At 51.0% G+C, this 21,424-nt stretch overlaps 2 protein-coding genes across 2 annotated transcripts; one reads left to right on the top strand and one right to left on the bottom strand.

The window, feature by feature from the left end:
- The first annotated feature begins 11,467 nt into the window (after window positions 1-11,467).
- On the top strand, window positions 11,468-19,037 carry CAPNS1 (calpain small subunit 1). The gene is made up of 11 exons (XM_067720344.1): window positions 11,468-11,626; window positions 12,437-12,654; window positions 13,569-13,602; window positions 13,882-13,971; window positions 14,140-14,197; window positions 14,295-14,359; window positions 15,843-15,911; window positions 16,013-16,091; window positions 16,229-16,345; window positions 18,297-18,355; window positions 18,540-19,037. The coding sequence occupies exons 2-11, from the start codon at window positions 12,455-12,457 to the stop codon at window positions 18,564-18,566; spliced, it is 798 nt and encodes a 265-aa protein (XP_067576445.1). The 5' UTR covers window positions 11,468-11,626; window positions 12,437-12,454; the 3' UTR covers window positions 18,567-19,037.
- Window positions 19,038-19,751: 714 nt separating this feature from the next.
- Window positions 19,752-21,424, bottom strand: COX7A1 (cytochrome c oxidase subunit 7A1). The gene is made up of 4 exons (XM_067720365.1): window positions 21,289-21,424; window positions 20,487-20,573; window positions 20,278-20,362; window positions 19,752-19,883 (listed from the first exon to the last, which is right to left on the bottom strand). The coding sequence occupies exons 1-4, from the start codon at window positions 21,301-21,303 to the stop codon at window positions 19,828-19,830; spliced, it is 243 nt and encodes an 80-aa protein (XP_067576466.1). The 5' UTR covers window positions 21,304-21,424; the 3' UTR covers window positions 19,752-19,827.

The raw sequence follows: 21,424 nt of genomic DNA, 5'->3' as shown, positions 1-21,424 counted from the left end.
CCCAGTTCGTCCCACCCTACCCTTCCCCCCACCACCATGTCCACATGTCTGTTCTCTATGTCTGCATCTCTATTCCTGCCCTACAAATAAGTTCATCTGTACCATTTTTCTAGATTCCACATATATGCGTTAATAGACGATATTTGTTTTTCTCTTTCTGGCTTACTTCATTCTGTATGACAGACTCTAAGTCCATCCAGGTCTCTACAAATGATCCAATTTCGTTCCTTTTTATGGCTGAGTAATATTCCATTGTATATATGTACCACATCTTCTTTATCGATTCATCTATCGTTGGACTTTTAGGTTGTTTCCATGTCCTGGATATTGTAAATAGTGCTGCAATGAACATTGAGGTACCTGTGTCCTTTTGAATTATGGGTGGTGGTTTTAAAATATGTCCACAACGCACCCAAAACTAACATAATATTGTACATCAACTCAGTTAAAAAAAGAGAACATAAACAAATAAATAAATAAAAGATAAAGTATTTCCACAAATTCTTTGACACTTCTCTAAGAGCCCTCCCATTGTGTATGGGTTGGACTTAGTGCCTTTCTTATAAGGAATAGAACATAACAGAAGTAATGGTGTGGGACTTCTAAGATCAGGTCATAAAAAGCATTGTATCATCATCCTGCTTCCTCTCTGGGATCACTGGCTCTGCAAGAAGGCAGCTTTCCATATGTGATAAAACTCAAGCATCCCTATAGATGAGAAACTGAGTCCTGCCACAAGTCAGCAAGGAACTGACTGAGAACTCCTGCCAACAGCCCTGTGCATAGGCCAGGAGTAGGCCAATAGGATTAGGGAACTCTTGAGCTCCTGACCCATAGAAAATGTGAGATAATAAATATTGTTTTAAGCTATTAAATTTCGGTTTTAATTTGTTAGCAGCAATAACTACCTAATGCATCTGTGTTCCAGTTATCTGTAACTGCATTAAATGGGTTTTTTTGTTTTTGTTTTTTTGCCGTACGCGGGCCTCTCACTGTTGTGGCCTCTCCCGTTGCGGAGCACAGGCTGCGGACGCGCAGGCTCAGCGGCCATGGCTCACGGGCCCAGCTGCTCCGCGGCATGTGGGATCTTCCCGGACCGGGGCACGAACCTGTGTCCCCTGCATCGGCAGGCGGACTCTCAACCATTGCGCCACCAGGGAAGCCCACTGCATTAAATTTTATCTAAACTTCGGCAAGTTAAAACAGCCACTTTATTTTTCCTGTTTTCCTGTTTTGTAGATCAGGAATTTGGGATGAGCTTGGCTTGAGATCCCTCCTGTGTTTGAATCAGAAGTTGGCTGGGGCTGGAGTCATCTCAAGGCTTGACCAGGCAGGATTTCCAAAGTGACTCAGCAACTTGCCTGCCAGCGACACTGCCTATTGGCTGGGAGCTGAGTGGGGACGTTAACTAGAGCACATCACATGTTCTTTCCATAATGGCTGTCCCAGGGTAGTTGGACTTTTTACATGATAGCTGGCTTCTCCAAAGCGAGAGTTCTAGGAGAACCAGGCAAAAACTGCATGGCCTTTTCTGACCCAGCCTCAGAAGTCACATAGTATCACTTGTGCCGCTGTCGATTGATCAAAGTGATCACAAACCCACCCAGATTCAAGAGGAGGCCACATAGACCTGAATTCTTTTCTTTTAATTTATTTATTTGGCTGCGCCGGTCTCAGTTGCCGCACGCAGGATCTTCGTTGCAGTGTGCAGGATCTCTAGTTGCGGCATGCGGCATCTAGTTCCCTGACCAGGGATTGAACCTGGGCCCCTGCATTGGGAGCGTGGAGTCTTAACCACTGGACCACTAGGAAGTCCCCCTAGATCTGAATTCTTGCTACAAGGAATGTCAAAGCCCTGGTGGTCGTTTTTCAAACAGTCCCACCTTGCTGTAAAGAACATTCTTTAAAGCATTGGGTCCTTCTCTGTCCTCATTCTACACATTCTCCTCTGATCTATTCTGGTAACTTTAATCACCATCTACATGCAATTCCCAGCCCTATCTCCAGCCCAGACCCTTTCCTGATGTACACATTGGTTGTCAACCGGATAGCTTCCTGCTCCTGTCTTAGATATTGCTTAAAGACCAAGCTGTGCCTGTTTAAATCCTGAGCCACAGAATCATGAAAAGTAATAAAAATCATTGTTCCTTTAGGCTACTAATTTTGGTATGGTTTGTTATGGAACAAAAGCTAACTGATACAGGATTAAGGAAATGTTTTCTGGGTTTGCGGAAGAAGGGATAACATGTTTTTCACAATATAAAAACAATCACAGTACCAGCACAGGGCCTGGAATATGTATTCATTCACCCATCAATCCACTCACTCATTCACTCACTCATTCAACAGATATTTATTGAGATCCTGCCACGTGCCAGGCACCTTTCTGGGTTCTGTGGCTACAGCAGTGACCAAAACAGACAAAACTCCTGTCTTCATGGAGCTTACATAATTTAAAGTGTGGTTTCAGTGTAAGAACAATCTATTGGGTAATATAAAAGAATCATTGGCCAGACTGGAGAATGTAAGAATTTATAATAGAATAGAAGCATCATGTCATACCAGTTGGGTTGATCCCTCACCTTTTGAGGGAAAAATATCATTCAGGTATTTTATTTGGTGGTGGTGGGGATTACACCATGAAACGATAAAGATTTTCACCAGCAAATAGTAAATGACCTCTGTATGAGGAAAGACTTTCGGAACTTCAGTATAGTGGGGGAAAAAACCACCAAGTAAAAGATAGATGAATTTGACTGTATAAAAAGCCGAATGTTTTATGTCTAAAAAAGGCACGGCTGGGCTTCCCTGGTGGCACAGTGGTTAAGAATCCGCCTGCCAATGCAGGGGACACGGGTTCGAGGCCTGGTCCTGGAAGATCCCACAGGCCACGGAGCAGCTAAGCCTGTGCACCGCAACTACTGAGCCCACGTGCCACAACTACTGAAGCCTGTGCGTCTAGAGCCTGTGCTCCGCAACTAGAGAAGCCACCGCAGTGAGAAGCCCGTGCACCCCAACGAAAAGTAGCCCCTGCTCGCCGCAACTAGAGAAAAGCCCATGCGCTGCAATGAAGACCCAATGCAGCCAAAAATAAAATAAAAATTAAATTAATTAATTAAAAAAAAAGATAATGGATATAAATTTTTTTAAAAAGGCATGGCCAACATTGAATTAAATATGCATTAGAGAAGTATATTTGCAACAAAAAAATGATAGAAATTTGATTAACACCCTTAAGGAGTGAAGATATTAATAAAGTAATGTGAAATTAACATGAAAAGCTAATAAATAAAAATGAGCATAGAATAGGAAGACAATTTATAGAAGAAAGCTTAATGGCCAACTAAATATGAAAGCCCAGTTTACCCCCACTAGTATTTGAAAAATGTCACTTAAAATACCGAGATAACTCCTTTTGTCTCATATCAGCAAAGATGTTTAAATTTTGGTTTCTCAAAGCTGAGGACCGTTCAGGGCAACAAGGGACCCATCCGCCATGGTTGAGATATGAATGGCAACCACCTTTCTGGAGAATGACTGTGTAGCCTGAGTCCAAAGCCTGAAAATGTGGACATCTGTTGACCCATCATTAATGTTTCTAGGAATTTGGCCCCTGGAAATAATCAGGGAAGTGGGTAAGGTCTTGTGAAAGGATTGTCATGGCACCTTTTTTTTTTTTTTTTGTATTATTATAACAAGAAAAAACAAAGCAAAAAAAAGCTTCACAAATTTCCGAGGAGATGTTAATGAATACTCAAAGATAAAAGGGTTCCTTGATAAAAGAAATGTGGCCTTTGCTGGCTTGAACAAAGTTAGATGAGCTGCTTCGTTGCAGGAATTTTCGTTAACATGCTAGAGTCCATGATAACTCTACAAGAGGGAATCTCCTAGGCATCATTTTCTGAATTTGTTTGGTCATGGAGCCTGTATCAGATAGCTATTGCTATGTGACAAACCACACCAAAACTTAGTGGCTCAAAAATATAGTCGTTGAGCTTCCCTGGTTGCACAGTGGTTAGGAATCCGCCTGCCAATGCAGGGGACATGGGTTCGAGCCCTGGCCTGGGAAGATCCCACATTCCACGGAGAAACTAAGCCTGTGAGCCACAACTACTGAGCCTGCAAGCCACAACTACTAAGCCCACATGCCATGATTACTGAAGCCTGCGTGCCTAGAGCCCACTCTCTGCAACGAAGAGCAGCCCCGCTCGCCGCAGCTAGAGAAAGCCCACACACAGCAAGGAAGACCCAATGCAGGCAAAAAATAAATTAAAAAAAATAATAAATAATCATTTATTATTCTCACAAGTCTATGGATTAGGGACTTCCCTGGTGGTCCAGTGGTAAAGAATCTGCCTTGTAATGCAGGGGACACAAGTTTGATCCCTGGTCGGGGAACTGAGATCCGACATGCCCCGAGTGCAACTAAGCCAGCGTGCCACAACTACTGAGCTCATGCGCCACAACTAGAGAGAAGCCTGCGCACCTCAACGATGATCCCACGTGCCACAGCTCAGACCCAACACAGCCAAAAATAAATAAATAAATATTAATGAAAGAAAACATTGCATTAAAAAAAAAGTGTATGGACTAGCTGGATGGTTCTGCTGATCTGGACCAGGCTTGGCTGATCTTGGTTGGGCTTACTTTTAAATCTGTCATTTGCCAGAGGGTCAACTCGGCCCTGGACAGTTATGATGGCATTGTCTGAGAGCACGCAGGGCGAGAGAGAAAAGAACATAAGGCCCCTTGAGACCTGGGCTGGGAAGTATTACACTGTCCTTCCACCTCATTCTGTTGGTTAATGACAAGGCCAATCTGGCTTCAAAGAGTTAGGAAATAGACTCTACCCCTTGATGTGAGAAACGGCAAAGTCAGATGGTACAGGGCAAGGATACATGGAAGGGTGGAAAATAGAGCTATTTTTGCAATCAGTCTACCACAGAGCTCATTCTTCATGGAGTGTATTAGTTAAAGTAAGTAAGGCTGTTAACTGAAGATCCCCCCCACCCCCCAAATTCAGTGGCTTAATAAATCTTTCTTCTTAATTTTTTTTTTGGCTGCACCACATGGCTTGTGGGATCTCAGTTCCCTGACCAGGGATCAAACCCTGGCCCTCGGCAGTGAAAGCATGGAATCCTAACCACTGAACTGCCAGGGAATTCCCCGTTAATAAATCTATTTTTTAAATTCACACCATAGTCCAATGCAAGTCAGTGGGGTCGTTCTGCTCCACAGAGTCTTTCAGAGACCCAGGCTCCTTCCATCTTGGGCTTTGCTCACCTCTAGGTCCCCAGAGTCCCCTCTGCTGAGCTAATTTTATGCACCAACTCAACTGAGATGCAGGGTGTCCAGGTTTTTGTTTGGCTAAACTTTATTTCTGGGTGTGTCTGTGAGGGTGTTTCCAGATGAGATTAGCATTTGAATTGGTAGACTAAGCAAAGCAGATTGCCCACCCTAAGGTGGGAAACATCATCCAATCCTCTGAGGGCCTGAATAGAACAAAAAGACTCAGAAAGTGTTACTGAACCAAACTGATCCGCTCACCCCACACACAGCAAAGACAGTCTGTTGATGCCAAGTTATGGAGAATGAAAGTACAGCATTCATTTATTGCAGGGCCAAACAAGGAGAATGGGTAGGTCATGCACAACAGACAGGAACTCCTTCAGGGGAGTGTTTTTAAAGACAAAGTGAGGGAGAGGGTTTCCAGGTAGGTAATCAGCTTGTGCACAATTCTCTGATTGGTGGGTGGTGAGGTAACCACAAGAGATCACAGGGGTCAGCAATATCAATTCTCAGGCTCCATCCAGTCTGGGAACTACGTGCTCATGGTCATCATGCAGTTAGCTTCTTCCACCTGATGAGCATAGTATCTGCAAAACAACTGAAGGATATGGCCCAGGATATTATCTATAGCCCTTGAGGAGGAACTAAAGGTCCTTGACTTTGTTTTATGTCTAAACTATTATTATTTTGTCTTGCTTGACTGTTTTCCTTTGTTTCTGCATTTTCTCACTTCTCTGATTAAGTTTGCTCTTTGGAACTCGGGAAGGCCTAGGAGGCTAAAGTTTTTCTGCAAACATGAGGCAGGGGACACGGGTGAGGGGAGGGTGTCTGTCCCCAGGAAGGCCACACAAGATCCTGCTCACTTTCAGAAGGAATAGTTTATGTTCTGCGTGACCACTGAGCTGGAACATCAGATTTCTCCTCTTCTCCTGCACTCAGACTGGGACTTACACCATTGGCTCCCCTGGTTCTCCAGTCTTCAGACTTGTACCAGGACTTAGACCATTGGCTTTCCTGGGCCTCCAGCTTGCAGAGAGCAGATCATGTGACTTCTCAGCCTCCATAATCATTCATGAGCCATTTCCTTATAATAAATCTTTTTCTTCCTCTCTCTCTATATATAAATCCTATTGGTTCTGCTTGTCTGGAAAACCCTAATACACTGGCGAAGGGAGGACAGGGAAAGGACAGTAAACTGGAGTAGACATCACAGAACTACTTGGCATCAACCATGCTTGGGTTCAAACTGGCTCTGCCATCCCCTCAGGCAAAGGACTCTACTTCTCTGAACCTCCACTTCCTTTCATGTTAGTTCCTTTCTCAGAGGGTTGTGAGAGACCTTGAAAGACATGCCTGTAATGCAGTTACTCCAGCCTGGTCCCATCAAACCCTCAGGAGGCATTAGCTAGGATAGTTATGACTATTTTGAGTTTATTAATTGGTGGCGGCATTATAACATTAACATCGTTGAGGCAGCAAATTGTGAGAATTAAAAGCATAAGCTACAGGACTTCCCTGGCAGTCAAGTGGTTAAGACTCTGCACTTCCAGTGCTTCCACTGCAGGGGGCGTGAGTTCAATCCCTGGTCAGGGAACTAAGGTCCCACATGCCAGGAGGCGGGCTGGGGGAGGAGGAGGCATAAGCTACAAAGTCAGCCTTCCTGGATTAGAATCTTGACTCTGGAACTTACTAGCTGTGTGATGTTGGACAAGTAATCCCATCCCTCTGGTTAACTCATGGCATGATAATAACTTCTACCATCAGTCAGAATAGGCTAGGTTATGTGGAGGTAACAACTGAGTTTTAACCCTTAGTGGAACAACACCTCAAAACTGATTTCTTGTTCACAGAAATTAGCAGATGTCCTCCATGCCATGGCTCAGGGATCTAGCTAGCTTCCTTCCTGTGGCACCTCTGTGCTTGCAGAGCTTCCAGAGTTGCCTAGGCAACCTGAGGGCATTAAAGAATTAGAGCATGGAGCATCCTGCACAGGCCTTTATATGCTACTACTGGGAAATGACACCCCCAACATTTCCATTCACGTTTTTATTGGCCAAAGCAAGTCACATAACCATATCTGAATTCAAAGGAGTCTGGAAGATGGTGGAAGACTTTAGTAATGTTTGTTGTACTATCTCATGGATGGTGCTGAAAATTCAACGAGAAAATCCACACAAAACATTTCATTCTTTCAACAAATATTTGAGTACCTAAGATGAACCAGGCACTGTTCTAGGAACTGGGTAGATAGCAGTGAACAAGACAGACAGAAATCCTTGCGCTCGAGGAGCTCACATTCCAGTGGGGGAAACAGACAAGAAACTGAGTAAATAAACTGTACAGTATGGCCGTGACACATGGTGGGTGTGTAGGATCTTAGTTCCCTGACCAGGGATTGAACTCGCGCCCCCTGCAGTGGAAGCTCGGAGTGGAAGCTTAACCACTGGACTGCCAGGGAAGTCCCTAAACTGTACACTGTGTTAGCAGGTGATACATGGTAAGAGCAGTGTCAGGTGGGATGAGGAGTGTGGGGTTAAAGCGGAGATCCGAGAGCACCCTCCTGAGATCACTAGGTGTATAGTCTCGAGGCAGTAAGAGGTAAGTCGCTAAGGAGGGGCTAGAGAGGGCCTTGGTAATGGAGTATCGGCCCCCAAGTGTGACCAGAGAGGGGCTCTTTGGATATTGCTGCATTTGCAGAGCCTCCTCGTCTATGTCTTGTCTTCGTTCAACTGGGAACATCCAGGTCAAGCTGCCAGTAGGGCTGCTTCTCCATTTTTTTTTTTTTTTTTTTTTGCGGTACGCGGGCTTCTCACTGTGGTGGCCTCTCCCATTGCGGAGCACAGGCTCCGGATGCACAGGCTCAGCAGCCATGGCTCACGGGCCCAGCCGCTCCGCGGCATGTAGGATCCTCCCGGACCGGGGCACGAACCCGTGTCCCCTGCATCGGCAGGCGGACTCTCAACCACTGCGCCACCAGGGAAGCCTCACTTTCTTAAGGGGGAGGAGATGAGGGCAGAGAGGTGACAGGGCAGATCACTAGGGACTTGGTGGCCTTGTGAGGATTTTGACTCTTACTGTGGTGAGATGCAGCCAAGGGAGGGCTCAGCCAGTAGGTTTCTGATCTGCCTCAGGTGTTCACAGGCTCCTTCTGACTGCGTTTGGGGAAAAGACTGGGAGGGCAGGCTCAGGAGCTGGGGGATCGGGGAGGAGGCTGCTCTAACTGTCCAGGCAGGAGAGGGTGGGGGCTGGGCCAGGTTGGGGGCAGGGGAAGGGGAGGAGAGTTTAGATTCTGTAGGTAGAGTCACCAGGGTTTGCTGACAGTTGGAGTGGGTCTGAAACTGAGGTCCAGGACGGACCTAGGGTATTTGGTCTCAGTCACTGGAAGGATAGAGGTGCCATTAACCTAGATGGGGAAGGTGGGGAGGGAGCAGGTTTGGGAGGAAGGTCAGGAGCTCAGTTTAAGATGTGTCAAGCTTGAGACATTCTAAGACCCCCATGGAGATATTGAGTAGGATGCAGGATGTAGGATCCTGAAGATAGAACTATCTGGGCTGAAGATAGAAACTTGGGTGTTGATACCCTAGAGATGGATTTCTTTTTTTTTGGCTGCACCGCACACCTTGGGGGATTCTAGTTCCCCACCAGGGATTGAACCCGTGCCCTTGGCAGTGAAAGCTTGGAGTCCTAACCACTGGACCGCCAGGGAATTGCCTAGAGATAGAATTTTAGCCATGCATGTGAGGGAGATCCATGATGGCATGAGTAAACTAGAGAGAAGGACTAAGATTTAGAGCTGGCCAGGGTTAAGAGGTCAGGGAGCCAGACCTAGATGACAATATGATTGTAATTGGCAGTGAGTGCTATGAGAAAGTATGTTACAAGCATGTAACTGCAAGCTTCAGTTTCAGTCTCAGGTTCAGACAGGGAGGGCTTCCTGGAAGAGGTGACTCCAGAGCTGACACCAAAACCTGAGTGGCTAAAAAACCAGGCAAAAAAGGCAGAAGGAGTGTCCCAGATAGAGGGCACAGCCCATGCAAAGGCCTGTCGGCAAGTGAGCCCCGGAGAGGGCAGAGAAGGAAGCTACTCAGACTGGCAGGGAGGGGTGTGGTCAGAAGGGAATCCAGATTAGTCATCATCAAAAGTTTTTGGCAACAGCCAAGCCCAGGTTCAGACCTGGTCCTGCCACCCTCTGTGACCTCAGGCAAGTGACCCTGCCTTCAGAGATTCCATTTTCTCTCCTGTTAGTTCCTGCCTCATAGATAAGGCTTATGTGGCAGCCCCAGCAAGTCTTCAGGAAGCGTAGCTGTGACTGGGGTTTTGTCTGTTGCGCTTGTTATTTGAGCTATTATCATATTAATTATATTATTGAAGAGTCAATGCGTTAGGGTAACGATGCTGAAACCTCAGCCTCTGTGCACTGGTGCCAAATCAAATCTTGGAGACAGAGTTTTGGGTGAAGTAGAAAAGAAGAGTTTTATTGCTTTGCCAGGCAAACAGGGACACAACAGGCTCATGGCCTCAAAAACTGTGTCCCAAACCGGGGGATTTGGTGAGGAGTTTAATAGCAGCGGTTCAAGGGCAGGGTTGGTGATAAGGATCAGGGTGTGTGCAGGGCCTGCACTTCTTTAATCTGGCCTTAGGTGGTCTCCTGATGCACTTCTCTGGAATGAAGAACGCTTCATCAAATAGTTAACATCTTCCATTTGTTGGGGGTTTTAGTTCTGCAGAAGAGCTCAAAGATATTGTTATGTGTATTCCTTGAGGAGCCAGGACCCTGCTCCAAGGCTGCACTACTCTTTCTTGACTGCTCCTCCCTTTGTCTCCACATCCCCTCCCTTCCCTGATTAGCAGCTGTTTGAACCTGCCCTTTGGAGCTCAAGGAAGGTCATGGAGGCTGAAGCCTATTTCCTACAAACAAGAAACAGGGGACACAGAAAGGCTTCTGTGCCCAGGAGCCCTACAGGGTCCTGCTCGGTTTCAGTAGTGCTCAAGAGTACAGGCTTGGGAGTTTACCCTCAGAATCAGTTTACTTATTTGTAAAATGGAGATAATGTATAGCATCCATCCCATAGGACTGTTATGAGGACATATGACCAGATATAAAGTACTTGGGAGAGTGCTTGGCAGTTATTTTTTTATCAGTATTACCTAAGGAGGAGCAAGACACAGAGGATAATAGCTACTATTTACGAAGCATTTACTGCTTAATTTTGATAGGGGCCTAGAAAGTGGCGGCATGGAAACCTTCGTTCGCATTTTACAGATTAGGAGATCGTTGCTCAGCTCACCGTTTTGGGATCCCAAATTATTAAGGGCAAAGTCAGGATTCAAACTCAGGCTGAGCCAGCTTCCCAGGGAGAGGCTAAAGGCTAGACAGTCAGACTGCCTGGGGGAGCCAGATTTAGCTCCCTCTGAGGAGCCCTGAAAAAGTACTGGGCCCTCACAGGTTGGACGTTGGAAGCAGAGAGCAAGGGAGATACCCAAAGGTGGCTTCAGTTGCCATTTTCCCTCTCAGCTGCATTCCACACCCTGCCCACCACCCGACCTTGGGAACATCTAGCCTCAGAAACCAGGCTGTGGCCAGGGGACTCATCCTGTGTCTGGGCCCCTCTTTAGAGACTGTAAGACTGAGACTACACTTTGGGCCCGTCCAGGAAAAATGATTCTGGTGACCCTGACTCAGGGGGCCAAGGGGTGTGGATGGAGAAGGCACAAGACAGTCCAATTCGTAGGCGGAACTGGAACGCCATCAGGGCTGTGCCGCACAGGGCTGTACCCCGCCACAGATGCGGGCGCTTGTCCCCGTACTGTGGGCCAAACATAATTCGGGGCCTCCAACTGCTGCTTGTCGCGACAAGGCTAGGATAGGCGACAAGTGCCAAGAGTTCCTTTCCGAGGAGACCGAAAACCACATCTGTGATTGGGTGGAGGCTGATTTTGGGGCGAACATTCACACTACAACACTAGGGGGTGACCTTGGGCACGACGAGTCCTCAAGTCACCTCGAAGTTCTCGTCCCCGGGCGCCTGCACCTGGAACCAATAAGTGGAGGGGAAAATCTCAGCTCTTTTAAGTCAGGGCGGTGTCGGAACGCTAAGCACCGGAAACGCAGGACTGAGCCTGGGCGGCCGCACCTCATTACAGAAGGCGGGGCCCGCAGGCACACGCGCAGTTTCAATGTCGGCTCTAGGACCGTGCGGATGCCGCTGGGCCGCCCCGCAAGTGCCTAATCCGGCCTCTTCCGCCTGAGTCACCCGCCCCTCCCTGAGGAGCCGGACGCAGCAGGAGGCCCCAGAGCAGCACAGACTAGCGGACCGGCCGACGCGCGAGCGAGGCGGTGAGCGCCCAGTCCGGACTCCCCCTGCACTCTGTAAACCCGGCCCTGGAGGCCTCCAGACCCGAAAAGATGCTCAAATCTTGTCCTCAGGGGTCCACCACACCCACGATCTCGGATTCGAACCCCCTGATCTGTCCGGCCCTAGTTATCCCGCCCCGGGGACTCTTCCACCCTCCCTCTCAGGATCTAAAATAGAAGCCCATGGATTTGAGAGGTACCCCGTAAATTCAGCCCTGGGTGTGGCCTCCAGGACTACGATCCTGGATCCGTGCTCTCAATTCTAACGGGGACTCCGGTATCCCGGGCCCCGGGGCTCACACTCAATATCTTAGACCCGAACCCATAGACACAGCGATGAGACTAATCCCGCTGCTGGTTGTACCTAAACCCTCAAGCCCACATTCTGGATTTACTAAACTCTGCTCCAGGAGCCTCCAGGCGGAGAATTTCTGATCCACGCTCCCGACCCACCCCAAACCCCTAAATCAGTCTTAGGGCTCTGGATCTCAGATTCGAGAGTCAGCTTGGGGCCCCCATCTCGAGAACCCCACTTGACCTGGCCGCTGTCTGGTGCTTAATGATGCCTATGCGTAGACTCAGCCCAGAGTCCTTCAAGCCAGACGCGGACCCTTCCCCCAGAAGCCCAGACCCCATCCCGAATGGACCCTCAAGCCGCAGCCGGAGGACAGGTCTCCGCCTAGCGGCTTCATATCACTCCCCCAAGTCCAGCAGTCAGAAATGCGTATTTCTTTGGGGGAAGGGGCGGGCTCAGGGACGAGACAGCCACCTGACCCCTTTTTCCCTCCTCAGGAATCTTGAGTCACAGCCATGTTCCTGGTTAACTCGTTCCTGAAGGGTGGAGGAGGCGGCGGGGGAGGTGGGGGCCTGGGCGGGGGCCTAGGGAATGTGCTCGGAGGCCTGATCAGCGGCGGCGGCGGCGGCGGCGGCGGAGGAGGAGGCGGCGGCGGCGGCGGTGGCGGTGGCGGAACTGCCATGCGCATCCTGGGCGGGGTCATTAGCGCCATTAGGTAAGGCGGGGCCTGAGGAGGGGCGGGGCCTGGAGGAAGAGGCTTGTCCAGCCAGAATAGAGTGGGGTAACCTGGACACTGACCAGGAACCTTAATTAGGCTGGGCCGGGACTGGGCTAGGAGACCGGCCTTGAGGGGGCCGACCGTAATGAGTTCATGGGGGCGGGGCTTGACATGGGGGTAGTCTTGTGGGGACAATCTGATGGGCTTTGGGAGGTGGAGCTTAATGGGGCTGGCGCGGCCTACTTCCGCTAACCTGGAGACAAACGTTAAGGGGGCGGAGCCAGTGAGGCTGGGTATCACTTCATGGGGGCACGGCTAGCCTTATGGGCGCGGCGTGGCCCTCGTAGGTGGGTCAATGAGGTGTGCCCAGAAGAGGTCTAACCGTAATGGGACAGGGGAAATGGCCTTGAAGGGGCAGGGCCTGGCTGGGAACTGGCTGGTTAAATTAGAAAAATGTCCTGGTGGAGGTAGGGCAGGGCGTCGGTAGGGGCCTCGTTAGTCTTGGCCACTGAGTGTGATCCCTTAAAGGGGTGAGAACTAATGGAGCTGGGATGGGATCTTGGGAAGACACAAGTGTTCAGAAGCCGTGGCGATGGAGCAGGTTCCTAGACAGGTGGAACCCAGGAGGGTGGGGCCCCGGGAAGCTGGGGCCGAGCTTCTATGAAATGAGCTCCCGTCTTTTGAGAAATCTGCCATCGCGTGGGTGTGCCCTGGCAAGAGGGGGTCCTACCGTGGGGACACAACCAGGGCAGCGAGGATAGGGACAGGGGAGGACAAGGACTGATGAGGCGGGCAGAGGGAACAGGTAGGTAGGGCGGCGAGCTGGGGGTTGGGGGCTTGGGGTGTGGGCGCTGGTGCTGCCCGTTGGAGGCCCCGCCCCCTGGCACTAACTGCCCCTTGTTTCCCTTCAGTGAGGCGGCTGCGCAGTACAACCCAGAGCCCCCGGTAAGCCACCCTTCACAATCGGAGACCCCTCTTCTTCAAAGGGACAAGGACCCATCATTGCCCCTTTGAAGAAGCCCCACACTTCTCCTTATGAAATTTATCTCATTTAGTCTCTCCCTTGTAACATCCTTAAACTTAGCTATATCCACTCCCTATTCATTGACCACCTCTCATTCATTAGTCACTCAGCCACCCAGCCCACTCTGACTTTCCCACCTAAGGCTGTCCTGGCCAGGGCACCCCTCCCCATACCTGCTCTGAGATCTCCTCCCTCTGCAGCCCCCTCGCACCCATTACTCCAACATCGAGGCCAATGAGAGTGAGGAGGTCCGGCAGTTCCGGAGGCTCTTTGCCCAGCTGGCTGGAGAGGTAGGTAACCTGGGGCCCCCAGAAGTGTCCTCACCCTTCCATGCCTTCCCTCTGGATGCCCTTTACATGTGCATTCGACCATGGCAATCCCAAAGTTCCCATCCTCCTTCATGACATGCCCAGACCCCTTTCAGTCACCCCTGACCCATTCCTAACTTCTCCCCCTAGGACATGGAGGTCAGTGCCACAGAACTCATGAACATTCTCAACAAAGTCGTGACCCGACGTGAGTGACTGGGGTCAACACACAGGGCAGGTTTAGAGGCATGGCGACTGGGGTAGCTGTGATCTCTGGCCTCTGACTTTCAACCTGCATCCCACAGATCCTGATCTGAAGACTGATGGTTTTGGCATTGACACATGTCGCAGCATGGTGGCTGTTATGGATGTATCCTTGAGGGCAGTCTGGCGGAGGCCTTGGTGAAGAGGGGATTTTCTTTTTTGCTTTTCTTTCTTTTTTTTTTTTGGCTGTGCTGCATGGTTTGTGGGATCTTGGTTCCCCAACCAGGGATTGAACCCGGGCCCTCGGCAGTGAGAGCAAGGAGTCCTAACCACTGGGCCACCAGGGAACTCCCAAGAGGGGATTTTCTGAGAGCATGATTTGGGCGGTCAGTGTGTAGCTTTCATATCCACAGATGTAGACGTGTATATATCACAACACACACCCACCTTGGACATGCGGCAATACATAATAACAGCTGTCATAACATGTTGCATAGTGTTAACCAAATCCAGCTCTGCCCTTAGCAAGGTTACTGAGCCTCTCTGTGCGTCAGTTTGCCTCTCTGTAAAATCGGGTGAATGATAATGGTGATAACAAATTGGAGTTACATGCAAAAGGTTTAGCACAGTACATAGCACATAAGCGGTCTGTACATGCTAACTGTTACCATGATCTCACCCAGGTTGATTTTTCAGCTCTGAATCTGTTTCTCTGTCACTGGGGTATAATACTGGTGGGACTGGTGTCTTGAGGATTTAGTGACAAAAGTGTTGTTCCTGAGAAGCTTAGCACTATCTGACGTGTACTTGGTCATTTGATAAGTCTTGGCCATTGTTGCTATTTATTGAGAATTTATTAAGTGCCAACCCCTGAGCTAAGGGCTTTATACCAATATACAGCCCTCTCATTCACTTTTATTTATTTATTTTTATTTACTTATTTATTTTTTGGCTGCGTTGGGTCTTCGTTGCTGCGCGTGGGCTTTCTCTAGTTGCCGCAAGCGGGGGCTACTCTTCGTTGTGGTGCATGGGCTTCTCATTGCGGTGGCTTCTCTTGTTGCGGAGCACGGGCTCTAGGCGCGAGGGCTTCAGTAGTGTGGCACGCGGGCTCAGTAGTTGTGGCTCGCGGGCTCTAGAGCTCAGGCTCAGTAGTTGTGGCGCAAGGCTTAGTTGCTCTACAGCGTGTGGGATCTTCCCAGACCAGGGCTCGAAGCCATGTCCCCTGCATTGTCAGGCGGATTCTTAACAACTGCGCCACCAGGGAAGCCCCTCATTCACTTTTTATCAGAAACCCAGCAGGTATTTACTCTTATCCCTTATTTCCTTAGAGTTCTAAGATACCCTTGTTTTTTACATGTCCTAACATTTATAACATTGAATTACTGTTGAAGAATTTTATAAATGAGGAGTTCCCCGTGGTTATGTTTAAAATGTCTCTATTTTGAAATATAGACTAAAATAGTCTATATTTAGAAATATAGACTAAAGTAAGTATGGCAAAATGAACAATGAAGCCACACCCAAGGTGACATGACTAGGGTGGGATGGGAGCTGGGGTTTTAGCCCAGGTTCCCCTGCTTGGCCATTATCCTCATCATGTACACAGTGCACGTATCTGGGTACATTTAGTCTTAACACCCTCTCACCAGAGTGACACGACCGGCAAGCTGGGCTTCGAGGAATTCAAGTACTTGTGGAACAACATCAAAAAGTGGCAGGTGTGTGCAGCCTCTGAAACTCCTAGCACAAAGACCCCCAAGCCATGGAGATGCCATGCCCCATGATGCTTAGTTGAACCCTGACCTCCTTGTCCCCACAGACCATATACAAACAGTTTGACATTGACTGTTCAGGGACCATTGGCAGCAGTGAACTCCCAGGGGCCTTTGAGGCAGCAGGTGTGGCTGGCGGGAACGTGATGGGGCTGGGGGTGGGACTGGTGAGGCAGCCCCCACTGAGCTGGGCTGAGCCTGAATCCTGGGGCTGGGAGGGCTGGGCTATGTGGCCCCCGCACCTGAGAGACAGTCGTTCTCAGGATTCCACCTGAATGAGCATCTCTACAACATGATCATCCGACGCTACTCAGATGAGGAAGGGAACATGGATTTTGACAACTTCATCAGCTGCCTGGTCAGACTGGATGCCATGTTCCGTGAGTGACACCCCAGCTCTCTTCCTGGGTGGGGATTTGTCCAACTTCCATCCGCCAAGCCTCCTTTGAGCCTGACCCTGAGGTGGGCAATGTTAGGGGCACAGCAGCGACTGAAATAGCCCTAGTTTCTGCCCGCATGTTGCTCACAGTCCAGAGGAGGAGAGGCAAATTCCCAGACAGTGACAGCTCACAGTGGTTACGGCTGGGATCGGGGAAGCCTAGGCAGAGTGATGAGGGCTGTGAGGGGGAAGCTCAGGGCAGATTGGGTTTAGATTTGTGACTGGGGGAGCTCTCACAGCTATTCAACCCTAACAAGGCACCTGATGCAGCTTAAGGGGTCAAGGAGGGCTTCCTGGAGGAGGGAGGGCACATGTAAGTTGAGACCTGATGGATGAGGAGGAGTGAGAGGGTGGGGACGAGTGTTGCAGCGGGAACAGCCTGTGCGAAGGCCTAGAAAGGAAAGAGTAGATGGTGCTTTGGATGATTTTCGTTGGACTTGGTTCAGAGTGCTAAACATTTTAGGAAGGGGGTGGGATGGGGAGACATAAGGCTGGGAGGGGTCAGTAGGGGCTGGATCATGCGGTCTCTTGTGAACATTAACGCACTGAATCCTTAAGACAGCCCTGCGAAGTGGGAATTATTGTCCCCATTTTCTGGAGGAGGAACCTAGGGTTCAAGGAGGCAAAATTTCTTGCTCACAGCCACTTAGCTAGGAAGTTGCAAAGCTAGAATTTGAACTCAGATTTGTCTGAGAGTTGCATAAAAGGAGGCAGGAGTAATGGGCCTGGTCAGGCTGTGCAGGCTGTGAATGCCAAGTTCAGGGGTGCTCAGACTCTACTGGGGACAGTGGACAGGGTCCAGGCAGGGGAATGACAGGGTCTCAGGTTTAACTTTAGGAAGATCTCCCGGTGTCCCAAGAGCCCAGGGAAGACAATGCATTAAGAGCCTGGGGAGAGGAAAAGGGGCAGGTGTGTCGGGGACATGAAGGGAAGGTGGGAGAGGACAATAGGGCAGATGATGCCAAAAGTCATGTATGAGAGGGCCCAAGAAATGGCCTTGGATTTACCAGCAAGAGGGCCAGCAGTGAGTGCAGCTTCCGGGGTACCAGGCGAGTGGGCCCTTGAGGGTGGTAACTGAGTGGTAAGTGACAGAGAAGCCACAAAGACAGTATGGGAGCCTGTTTGCCTACAGGTTTGGCTGTGAGTGAGGAACATGGAGTCAAGTTTCAGGGCAGGAGTGGGGACCACACGAGGCTGTAGGAGCAGGAAGTGCAGCGCCTTCTTCCGGTAGCCCCCTTAGGCTGGAACCGTGTGGAGCCGGTCGGTGGGAGGCTGGGGCTTGGGCAGAGGGGTGATGGGGGGCATGCAGGTCAGGATATGGAGCTCATTACTGAGGTGGGTAGCAGTCTGGGTTCCAATACCATTTTTCTGACTTTTACACTGTGTGACATGGGGCACATAACTGCACTTCTCTGTGCCTTATTTTTTTTTCATTTTTTAAAAAAATATTTATTTTGGCTGCGCTGGGTCTTAGTTGTGGCACGTGGGATCTTTGTTGTGGCATGCAGGATCTTTTTTTTTTTTAGTTGCGGCATGTGGGCTTCTTAGTTGCGGCATGTGGGCTTCTTAGTTGTGGCATGTGGGCTTCTTAGTTGTGGCATGTGGGCTTCTTAGTTGCGGCATGCATGCGGGATCTAGCTCCCGAACCAGGGATTGAACCCGGGCCCCCTGCATTGAGAGTGTGGAGTGTTACCCACTGGACCACCAGGGAAATCCCTCTGTGCCTTATTTTTAAATGACACTTATCTCACAGAATCGGATTAAATGAGTTCATACACGGAAAGCGCTTTATACATTGCTTGGCACAGAGTACTAGCCATTATTATTGTCATCCCATATATTAATATATTTTTATCCTAAAAGCCAATCCCTCCAACCCTTCCTTTCTCCAGGTGCCTTTAAATCTCTTGACAAAGATGGCACTGGACAAATCCAGGTGAACATCCAGGAGGTAAGAACCCCATCCTGGGATGTGGGATCCTAGCAGGGGGCCCCTCCCCTCAGTCCCCTGTACCAGCTCTGGGCTGGGGCTCCCTCCCTCCTATTTTCCCAGTGACCCCTGGGTGAGGGCAGAGAAGGGCTGCTGGTATTCTTAGGTTCCCTGATCCTCACTCTCGGTGCCTTCCTCTCCCCAGTGGCTACAGCTGACCATGTATTCCTGAACGGGAGTCCCAGACCTGCCCCCTCATCGCCTCGCTGTAGGAGTCACCTTGGACTCTTCAGTCTCCCCCAGGGTTGATCCTGTTTGCAGTCACATCTTCATGGCTCCTGCTGACCCACAGGCCTTTCTGTTCTCCCAGCCCTTGGCACCCGGATTCTCAGTCAACAGCCAGGGCCCAACATGCTTCAACACACCCCGCCCCAGCACACCCATCTCACATCTACTCCATATCTACTTGCTTCTGTGCCAAGCCCAATGTTTGTGTTGCTTGCACACCCCAAGGGCCCTTCTCTCAGTTCTGGGAGGATCACTCCAGTCCCTACACACCCTGGCACACCCATTCAGTTACCACCCAGGCAGCTGAACTCCAGGCCACAACAGGCCACATGCCCCAGTGCCTTTGTCTGTATTCTGCTCCCAGCCTGCCGGGTCCAGGAGGAAATAAATGCACCCTAGTTGCTGCTCTCTCTGAGATCTGCCTCCTATTCTGAGAGTTGAGGGGTGTCTCTGGCTCTGTTTGGGGCAGAGGGAGTCTGTCTCCGCCTGTCTTATAGTCCTGGTCTTTTTTCAAATTCTGGATCCCAGTTGAGCTGTAACCTCATTCTTTTTGGGGTTTTTTTTGGCCCCGCTGCATGTGGGATCTTAGTTCCCTTACCCAGGATTGAACCTGCGCCCCATGCGTTGGAAGCGCGGAGTCTTAACCACTGGACCACCAGGGAAGTCCCTGTAGCCTCATAGCTGAGATCTCTCACAGAGCCTGTGGAGGCCAAGACTAGAAGCCTGGACCATCTCTGCTTCTGCTCCAAGAGCCATGCTGGTGGGAAGTCTTAGTGCTACCCCTGGCTCTGTCCCCCAAGGCCATGTTTGCCCCTCTCAGCTTCTGTGCTTGAGTGAGTCTGTCCTCACTTGCCTCTGCCTCTGTGTGTCATACATTATGCTCAGCATCTTCCTTCCCACCCTCTGGCCTCTGCAGGGAGAGGGGCTGCTCTCCCAGGATACAAACCCCCTGTCCCATTCCAGGTCCCCAGGCCCTGAGGGGCAGCCCAGGGGTGCTGGGAGGGCTGAGAGGCAGCGACACCCTAGGGATAGCCCTGGTCTAGCGTTGGAGACTCAGGGCTGGGGCAATGGTCTGTCCACAGGGCAGAGATCACTTGTTGGTGGAAGGCTGGGAGGTACACACACGGAGGACAGAGCCGGGCTGGCTTCCCCAAGAAGCCAGCACATTTATTGATGCTTGTTCAGGTCCTGCAGACTTCTTGGTTTCACTTCTTTTGAGGGAAGGAGGCCCAGCCAAGGCAGTACAGGCCGTAGACAGTGCCTAGGGAGGGAGTGTGGGGGGGATACAGAATGAGACCCTAGTTCCCTCCCTGAGCCCCCTGCAGACTCCCCAGTCACCATCCTGGATCCCAGCCCTACTTCAGGCTCCAGCTCCCTTCCCAAACTGCACTTCAACTGGGGAAATGCTGGACCTTGATCCAGACCGGGCTTTGGGCTTTCTCCCCAGACCCATCACTAGCCCAGCCGCCCTTCTGGGACAGAAGCCCAAGCCCTAGGGTGCTTCCTATTTGCCAGCCCAGAGCCCCATACCGTCCCACACCAGCTCAGACCCCAATCCCCTCCCAAAACCCCAGCGCTGGAGCCAGCCCCTTCCTCTCTCCATCTCGAGTCCCGCTCCCTCCCGCAGTTCAGGCTGAGCCGGGCCCTGCACTCACCTCCCAGGCACAGAGCCATAGTCACTCGATACAGGATGTTGTCGGTTAGACCGCCCTTCAAGTGCACCGGGAGGTCATTGTCCGCCTGGATGTTGGGGGTAAACGATTGGAAAGGCGCTGCCTACTCGGTAGACCTTAAGCCCCTGCCTCCCCCAACTCGTCTTCAGGACCAAGCAGGCGGCCCCGGGTCCTCCCCCCGCCCCGCCTACCTGGAAGAGTTTCTGTTTCTCAGCCACTCGGTTCTCGAAGCGGTTCCGGGCGGTTGAGCTAAAGGAGCGCACCAGTGCCTGGGAGACCTGTGGAGAGGGGATGGCTGGGTATTGGAGGCGCCTGGAAGGGTGTCCCGGAGGAGGTCCCGCTGGGGAGAGGGTGTCGGACTTTCCGAGGCTCTGACTCGGGGACGGTCCTGTCCCTTGGGAGCGTCTCAAAGGCAAGATCCGAACTGGCAGCAAGAGTGGGGGAGGGTGTCCTGTCAAGAAAGGCCCAGAAGAAGGGGATTCGTGCCTAGAGGGTCTGGCTTGGAGGTTATCAGGCTGCCTAGAGGTACTATTGGAAGAGGATTGGACCCAGAAGGGAGACTATGTTCTGCGGGCCCAAGTCCCGGAGAGGTTTTTTGCAGTCTCCTGGGTTAATGGGAGGAGCTCAGGTGCCGGGAACGTCAGGACTGGAGCTGGAGTGCCTGGGGGATTTCCCGGCTGCCCGAGAGCTTCGGCGGCGGGGAAGGGGTGTTACGTTCCCGGTGCCTAAGTCCCGAGGTATTACGGGAGCCCTGGATGAAGGGGAGAAGTTCAGACTCGGGGCTTTGGGCCATGTTAACGGGTCCCCGGCTGTCTCAGAAGCTCTTGGACTGGGAGCTGGGGGGAGGGGGCCCCAGGCTTATTAGGAGGGAGTCTCGAGCCCTGAAGGGGGCTCACGTTCCAAGTCCCCAGATCCCGGAATGTTTGGGGAGTCTCGTATAGGGGCGAGGGCTTCCGGGTTGGGGGCCCCAGCCCGACCCATGGTGGCCCTCACCCGCAGGGCCCTCATCCTGCGTCCTCCTCTTCGGCTGGAGTCACCTCCCCTCTCCGCCCAAGGACAGACGGTGCCCTCCCCTCCGGGGGAGTCCCAGGCCACGCCCTCGGTGAGCCCCAGGACAGCGAGGTCCCGG

This window comes from Pseudorca crassidens, chromosome 20 (genome assembly GCF_039906515.1).
Source record: "Pseudorca crassidens isolate mPseCra1 chromosome 20, mPseCra1.hap1, whole genome shotgun sequence".
In the NCBI taxonomy this organism is placed as follows: Eukaryota; Metazoa; Chordata; class Mammalia; order Artiodactyla; family Delphinidae; genus Pseudorca; species Pseudorca crassidens.
The sequence above is the reverse complement of the archived record's forward strand: the minus strand, read 5'-3'. Positions and strand labels throughout refer to the sequence as shown.

Bases quoted from the DNA above. Each gene is read 5' to 3' on its own strand.
- CAPNS1 (XM_067720344.1), top strand. From the start codon at position 12,455: ATGTTCCTGGTTAACTCGTTCCTGAAGGGTGGAGGAGGCGGCGGGGGA. The intron at 12,655-13,568 runs GTAAGGCGGGGC...GTTTCCCTTCAG, and splicing joins GGGGTCATTAGCGCCATTAG to TGAGGCGGCTGCGCAGTACA. The intron at 13,972-14,139 runs GTAGGTAACCTG...TTCTCCCCCTAG, and splicing joins TTGCCCAGCTGGCTGGAGAG to GACATGGAGGTCAGTGCCAC.
- COX7A1 (XM_067720365.1), bottom strand. The intron at 20,363-20,486 runs GTAGGCGGGGCG...CCCAACATCCAG, and splicing joins AGAAACAGAAACTCTTCCAG to GCGGACAATGACCTCCCGGT. The intron at 19,884-20,277 runs GTGAGTGCAGGG...CTCCCTCCCTAG, and splicing joins TATGGCTCTGTGCCTGGGAG to GCACTGTCTACGGCCTGTAC.